At 44.9% G+C, this 8,313-nt stretch overlaps 1 protein-coding gene and 1 long non-coding RNA gene across 2 annotated transcripts; both read left to right on the forward strand.

Moving 5' to 3' along the window:
- Positions 696-1,985, forward strand: LOC8065538 (heterogeneous nuclear ribonucleoprotein A1, A2/B1 homolog). Its single transcript, XM_021448963.1, has one exon. It carries the CDS (start codon positions 979-981, stop codon positions 1,642-1,644), a length of 666 nt encoding a protein of 221 aa, XP_021304638.1. The 5' UTR covers positions 696-978; the 3' UTR covers positions 1,645-1,985.
- Positions 4,865-8,137, forward strand: LOC110431347. The gene is made up of 5 exons (XR_002448843.1): positions 4,865-5,459; positions 5,620-5,770; positions 5,936-6,026; positions 6,407-6,520; positions 6,636-8,137. It is a non-coding gene; the product is annotated as an uncharacterized LOC110431347 (long non-coding RNA).

An 8,313-nucleotide genomic window follows, 5' to 3' on the forward strand; every position in this document is an offset into this window, starting at 1 on the left:
GGCAGCACGAGGTTGTGATTACACGGATAACAAATAGAGTGCAACTAGCAGAGCGACACAGGAGAGCTAAGCACGCACGAGTAACGACAGCAGGTGCCTGTAACCCGCCAAGGCCCACTCATCGTCGGCCTCCTCCTAGATCAAGCTTACTAGAGTGGCAGCGTCGATATGTCGATTTTTGATATGTGGACATCACATCTAGATAATATATTTCTCTCTAAGTGTATGACTCCATCACACATGTCCTCGAGCCAAACACCAAAATCAAGTGAGATATATCTCACTCCATGCTTGTCCTATCTTAGAACCAAATGCATCGTTTGGGAGCAAATCAGTGATCCTACCAGCTCTTCCTTTAATTACTGTAGTGTGGGGCATTTTCAAGAAATCGGAGCAAAGTGATGATTACCTACCAATGCTTGGGACAAGTGCGGTTAGCTCTGCCTCTTGTCTTCTTGAGGGCCTACTCGTTTCGCTGAAATTTAACTTATGCTGACGTTGGTGCTAAAATGTTATGAGAGAAAAATAGTGTATATTTGGTGAGAAGTACTGCAGTGTCTCTACCTCTATAACCAACCTAAAATAGTCTCCGCCAATTTGCCTGGAGCCTGGAGGTGCCGGAGCACGGGTAGCTTTCCCGGTTAAAAAAACACGAGTTCGAGTCACCGTCGCCGCCTCGACGGTGTTGACTAGCCACGGGCAAACGGGGCCCACATAGTAGACGCAAGAACTCGAGGAAAACGCCACCGCAACCAATTGCCCACGGGCCCGCGTGTCGGTGGAGAACGCACCGCGAGGCAAAAGAAGCCGGCGGTTTTAATCGCACCCGCCCCCGTCACAGCCAATGAGCCAAGTGGGCCGCGCGCTCGCCCGCCGGAAACCGCCTCCACAATAAAAGCGCTCGCACGCCGCGACGCGCGCGCCTCTCCACCACACCCCACCCCACCCCAGACACCGCCGCCGCACCTGATCGCCACCATGGACGCCGCTACTGGCGGTGGCGCCGCCGTGGTAGTGGGTGGTGGCCTCGACGACGCGGACGCCGCCTTCTTCTCCCGCCGCGGGCACCGCTGCTGCGGCTGCTTCTGGGCGCCGCCGTGGACCTCGTCGTCGTCCCCGCACGCGCGGCGCGCGAGCGGGGGCGGGGGCGGGGGCGCCGACGAGGAGTGGTGGCACGGCGTCGGGGAAGGGGGAAGCGGAGCAGCGTCAGGGAGGCGTCGGTGGTGGCGGCGCGGGGTGGACGCGCTGATGAAGGTGCGGGAGTGGTCGGAGCTGGTGGCCGGCCCGCGGTGGAAGACCTTCATCCGCCGGTTCCGGTTCCGCCGCGGCATCAGCCCGCGCCACGCCGGGGCCAACAACGGCGGGGGCGGGGGCGGGGGCGGCAAACTCAACTACGACCCGCTCAGCTACGCGCTCAACTTCGACGAGGGGCACGGAGGCGGCAGCCACGGCGAGGGCGGCGACGACGACTACCAGGCCTACTACCGCGACTTCTCCACGCGCTTCGTCGCGCTCGCGCCGCCGCCTGCGTCGGTCAGATCGTCCATGGACCTCGGCGGCCGCGACGCGCCGCCGCCGCCGCTGTTCCTTCACCACCACCCGCACTCCCCACGCGCGCCTGCTACGGCCGCCGCGAGGGGCTGATCGACCTCCCGCTGACGTCGACGCGGCGCCGGCGTTACCGTCGTCGGCTGGGTGTTTTGTAATTAATGGGGGTGACGGTGACTACTGGAGGCGATAAGGCAGGGGAGGAGAGGAGTCGGCCGTCGCTTTCGTCGCCTTGGCCGGTTGTTCGTTCTTGCTTTTTCGATTGTGGATGGAGACGATAGGGAGGTCCTTATTTATTTTGTCTTTTTGCATGTATTTTTTTTTTGTAAAAAATATATAGAATGGAACTTGATCGATATGACGATATCGATACGTTGTAATGCCAATTTTTATGCCCCATCTGCATCTGAAAGGCCCTCTTGTTAACCTTTGCTGAATTATGCCAGAATTGACCCGTTTCATGCAAAATTCCAATGCATTTTCGCCATTTTCCATGTTGTATAAGCGGTGAGTGAGGCTGCAGCTGGGGCGGAGTTGGTGAGTAGACGCTCCCGTTCCCTGCCTCTGGTAAAAGTACCACTCGTGAATCTGGGCGGCGCTGCCGACACGGTTCGTGCAATCACATCTCGGATGGCAGGAGCCCATGATCGCACACGATGGTGGTGAATCTCTGGATCCGATCACCGATCTCTGCTAAATGCCAATCGAGCAAGTGCCGACCTCACCGCCCATTAGGCAATTGGATCGTGAGTGTGTTTGGTCTAAAACAAACTCGGTAACAGTTTACATCCATGTGGGAGCCCCGGCTCGATTCGGTCTTCGTCTTCGATCGTCTCCGCTCTCCGGCACCGCCCGCCGGCGATCATGGCCGAAGCCCTGTGCCAACTCAACGACGTTCTAATTCTACCATGTAGCTTCGTCGATGCGATGTCTGCAAGTACTACTAGTAGAGGCGAAACGAGCCAATGACGTGTCTACAGCTGTCGTCTATCTATGCTCAACGGACCAGTAGGATCGGAGAGCATATAATTTCAATGATTCAGCGAACGACGCAACTGAAGAATCGAATCCGAGACAGGTAATATTCCAGCTCCTGATGTTAACATCGGACCAATCTGGTCCCTTTGCTTCATTTCACGAACGAGATCGAGAATACCGGAGAACTAACATAGTAACATAGCTAGTGACTCTAGCGAGGGACCGAGGGTGGTGATGTTAGAATTAGATTGCAACACATACAATGTTTACATGCAAAGAATACATTGTCGTTTACTCCCTCTGGGCAGCTTTGTAAGAGCAAATATAATAATTAGCTTATAACTAAGTAAAATGCTGATGCGAAGAAGAAAAAGAGAGAAGAGAGAGACATATAAGCTCAATAAACTAAGCTCGCAAACATTTATCACTCTGTTCGACTGGGTGATAAGTTTAAGGAACAGCGTGATAAGCGCCGATGAGCCCATACATTATGTGAATGTGGGGAGGATTGAAAAAGAAAATATAAGACATTAATAAAAGTAATATTTTTTCTTATAGAGAAATATAAGAAACTACTATAACTTGACTAATAATCAAACACTTATCTTATTATTGGACTTGCTTAATCACACATGCAGCTCATCCCTGATACCAGTAAAACAGAATCACCTACCTTTCATTCAATGCATGCATGCAACCATGCAGAAAAACACATTGTGCATTGGTCTCTTGAAGTCTTTTTTTTATAAAAATTACATAGTACAACACATACACTCACAATGTACACACACTCATCTCTATGAATATATGTATACAAATCCTATTTTTATGAGCACCTCTGAAAAACTAAGGCAACAGATTATGAGAGATTCATGAAATCACCACAGACACCTTGATGTCGACAAAAGCGTCGCCTATTACTGAAAACATAGCATTGTTAAATCTTAGAGTAAATTAAAAAAATATATGAACACCCATGTCTAGTCGTGTAACCCGGGGTGGCAGATTTCAGGAACTCAACCAGCTAATTAACTGCATACAACATGCAAATGGTTGGAGTCCCGCGCATCACGCAAGGGCAGGAAATTTTTTTCGTGGGCACTCTCAATACTAGAAACTACATATAGTTTCTATATCTATTAATTTTTATAGACATTATATATAGAAACTAGAGTTGCAATGGATAGTTTTTATAGAATATTTTTTTATCCAATCACATTCATTCTCTCTCCATTCTTAGCCAATCATATCATTTCATGTCTTGGATTTTGTGTAGACATGGTTTCTAAGGTCAGTCTCAATGGACAATGTCACTGCACGGTTTCACATACTAACACGTCATCGAGATTGAAATGAAACTATGTATGAAATAACCCCAGCAATGGAGCATTTCACTTTGTTGTTTCCAAGGCTAAGCAAAGCATTTAATTGCTGCAAAATGATTGGAACATATGCAAAATGGTGAAACGATTTGGCCTTCAGTGGGGATTTCATCTCGTTTCATCGCGTGGAAAACAACGTCCATGGAGTTTCACCATGGTGAAACTACTTCCTTCTCTCTCCTCTTCATTTCATGCAAAAAATGCAGTTTTGCTGACATGACACTCTAATAAATATGCATGACATCATGGTGAAACCTCCACTGAGACTGGCCTAACTTAAACCAAATTTCTATGATTTTTGCTCTCTCTCCTCAATAACTCTCTTGCCACACTAGTAAAATGCTTATGTGGCACTACAATTAATGTTTATAGAAACCACGATAATTTCTGCATTTAGAGTGCCATTACTATGCATACAAGATCCGATTCTGACATGTGGATGTTAAAAAAATCCAACGCGACGCGTGATGGCTTCATTTGTCGGATTTTTTTTTGCGTCCACGTGGTACGAATCGCGAGTCTTGTTTGTTTGAGCTATCGAATTTGTCATAGTAAATTAACGAATATTATTTTTAGTCATAATTTTTTTATCAAGTAAATAAGCTTTATATGCATAAATGTGCATATTTTTTAACCAAGCGCAACGGCAACCGCGTATCTCTACTTTAACAGAATTATGCTTGGTCCACCGAAGAAACCTCCCCTACTAAGAGCCTAAACCATTACGTATCTCTACTATAATTCATCTAACAGAATTATGTTTGGTCCACCAAAAAAACCTCACCCAGTGAGAGCCTAAACCATTATGTACTCAGAAAAACGCACACATGATTTTGTCTCCATCAAAATCAACGTCTCAAGACCAACCAAGACCAAATCCAACGATAGTAGAGAAAAGTTTGAAGGCTGCATCAAACTTGCGACCCCCTCACGCCGCCCTCCGTTGTTGCCGACCAAATCCAACCAGGGCCCAAACCATTGTTATTATGCGCTCACGCTTAGGATCCTTCCCCGACGCAGGTTGTCGCGTCCCCTGCTGCTGCGACCATGGCCGCCGAGCGTGGGCTGCTGGGGGACTACCGGAGCACCGAAACTGTTGGAGGCAGGGACATGGGTCCGCGGTTATGTCGCGTGGAGCCACGGCGCTTCCAGGCGGCGGGATGGACGTGGCATCCGGGGGGAGCTGGCATGGGCGATGGCGCAGTGCCGCCACCGCCCTCTCCGTGCCGATGCCGTCGGTGCATCCCAGCCCACAGCCGCAGTAGCTGCGGTGGCCGTGGGAGGAGTTCCGCTGCCATGAGATCTTTCCTAGAGATGATGGTTGGAGTGACCTCATCAAGGGCATTGTTGGGCAGGATGCATGTCTGAGGCCAGATTGAGCAAGAAAGCATGCTGCTCTAGGCGTCCATAGCCTCAGACTGCGAAGATCTACAGGGCCCAGTCAGCCTCGCAGGTGTGCATAACGGCAGCTGCAAGGTTGAAGATCGTCATCGTGAATGAGCATGACTGCTTCCCTACACATGGAAAAGGAACGACATGCCACACTGCAAGGTCCATACATACTACACATCTTTGTCTGTTAGCTCAGATGCCCATGAAACGCTCGATGCTTTACCTATGTGAAATCATTGTTCATTGTCTTGTGCATTGCAGTGTTTCATGTTAGCAGAAATTGATGGTTCAGTGATATTTTGGTGATGCAAAATTGCAGATACAAAGATGGAATAGAGATGTTGCTCGAAAGGTTAAAAAATGAAAGGATTAGAGACTCCACAATGGATTTGGACAGTAAGCTATCACCTATGCTCCCATCGAATGCTATGTGGTGGGAGTTATGGTCGCAGCTAGCGCATAATTTTGAGGTTAGCTTATCTAATTGGTTCATTATTATATTGTCACAAACTGCACTTATAATTGGATTATATTGTCTCTTGATGATGACCGAGGAGTGACCTTTCTCCATCTGATGAAATGCTCAATTCACAAAGAAATTGAAAAGAGGCTTGACCTTCTATATTAATTTTCAGTGACATTGAAGGCAATGGTTTCTATGCCCAATCCCTCCTAAAATTGGACACCTTATGCATCTCTTTGCTGGAGCTGTTCTTTAAGAACCAGGTCCACTTCCTATCACGATGGTTAAATATTTTATATCGTTGTTTGGATTATTCTTTTCATATTCCAACTGAGCTCTATTTTATTATCAATGAGTTCATGTTAACTTTTGTTCGTCAGTGTTCTGGCTGCAAGATACAGACTTGCAGTGCTAATTTAATTCATCTAGCAATGTCATGGAGAGTAATAGGTGCAGAACTAAAATATCAAATTGAAGCTTAATATGGGGTGTCGGCCTATCGGGTACACATTTTAGATCTAGTGGGATTGTAGAAATCTGAGTCCAAACATAAATGTGTTTTGTTTTTCTGTTCAGCTAGCTTATTGGTTTTATTTTCATAACATCTTCTTATAAGAGCTACTATGTGTGTAATAATTTTCAGAGCAGTGCAAAGCAGCGATGTTGCACTGAAGATCATATACTATGGAGTCTGTTATGCTGAAGTTGCTTGGACACAGAATAAGCTCAATGATTCAAAATTTCCTTTGGTTGTTGGGTAAGCATTTTTAGATACTATGATTTCAGGCTAAATGAATTATCTGACAAAGTCTGAAAGTCTTGTTCCTTCATCTATATCACTAGAGTTTGTTGTTAATTGTTTTCCTAACCAGTGTGGCAGCACATATTCAGACTATGCTAGAAGAAACCCAGCTGAAATTTGAGAAAAGGTATTTGGTATTCCACTTCCACACGATTTTCCTATTAATTTATTGAGAGCATGTGAAACCACATAAGTTATTTTCTTCTGAAATCGAGTTTAGTACTGAAACCTGTATTGAGGTTGAATGTAAATATGGCGAGGTAGAAAACTAAATTTTTGACTTGAGGGAAACATTATCTTAATTCAATTGTTTGGACCACTGTGGCTCTCACTGCAAAGATGTATTATTGGGTGGACTTGTCAAAAGTGAAAATCGTTTGTCCTTATCGTAGTAGATAAATATGTTCCTTTTTCTCTTTACTTTGTGTTCTATCAAGAAGTTCTGCATCCTTTGCTGGCACGTAAACATAGTCATAATGTTTCTTTGTCTTTGCAAGATTTGTTTTTGAACTGATATTTTGTTCTTGTAAAGGATATTAGGTGTGACATAAATTTGAGTGAGTATGGTGTAAACGCTATTCTTATAATCAATGTTGCTTCAAAATGGTAGCTTTTGAAACCGAACTTCATTATTTAACATTGTAATCTAGCCTACTTCAAATCATAATTCTAAGGAAATGGTTGTCCCTTTCTCCAAGTTTGAATTTATTCATTTGAGCGAATCTACTTGTTAATCTTTAAAGCAGTTGAAATGAATACTGTATCCTCCAGGGTTAACTTCATATATTGCATCTATCTTCAACCCAACTTGTACTATGGATCTGAGTTGCTGTTCTGTCTAGGCCTTTCAGGAAGGGGACCTACCATTTTATATTATGTTCTTAGACGGATGCATGTCTTTCCTTGTTGTTTATGCATATGTTACTATACTGCAGACTACTAATGTTGTAAATAGCTCACTCTGGTGTAGCAAACATGTGCTTTGTATCTTTGGAGAACTCCAAAATCTACTTAAGCAATTCAAAAATTATTTTAGTATGCTAGACATGACTTTATTGTACCTTGTTCTGCATGGGTGTTTTTTTTGGATTATATACATGGTCATATACAATTGCGTGAGAATTAAAATATAGAAAAATATTGTTGTTTAGTTGTTTTTATGTGCATTATTGAAATAAAACTGTGGCGTTAGCACAGACACTATACTAGTACTACAGTAGGAATTCCAAAGCACTACCATCTGATTTTTACTATCAAGCCCAACAAACCTACCTAAAATAAAAAAATAAGGAAATGCCTTATAAAGCTGCCCGGAGAGAGTGTAATTGAAAAACAGAAAACATAATCTTATCCTTATCCATCAATTGGAGATCTGAAAAGTCCCAAAATCATATCCTCGAGTAGTGGAAAGGCCGAAGTTGAACCCTTTTGGGCTAAGGCTGTGCTGGTGCTACAGGGTCATGAAGGCAAAGGGCTAAAGGCCAAGACCACTAGGTTTGCCACTTGCCTTTGCACTATTATATTGGTAGAGTTTTTCTAGTATTTTTAAGAAGTAGTAACACATTCCTAGAAAGTATTTGGTAGAGAAAGTTTATACTAAAATGTTAAATGCTAAAACACTAGAATAACCCCATATCATTAGAAGTTGCAAATTCTGGTTGTGTTGGTTCATGCGGCTTGCACAGTCATGCCAAAAGCCTTGCCATGTATGGCTTACCATCGGTTGCCACTGCAGTCTACCAAGGCCT

Source organism: Sorghum bicolor, chromosome 10 (assembly GCF_000003195.3).
Source record: "Sorghum bicolor cultivar BTx623 chromosome 10, Sorghum_bicolor_NCBIv3, whole genome shotgun sequence".
Lineage (NCBI taxonomy): Eukaryota > Viridiplantae > Streptophyta > Magnoliopsida > Poales > Poaceae > Sorghum > Sorghum bicolor.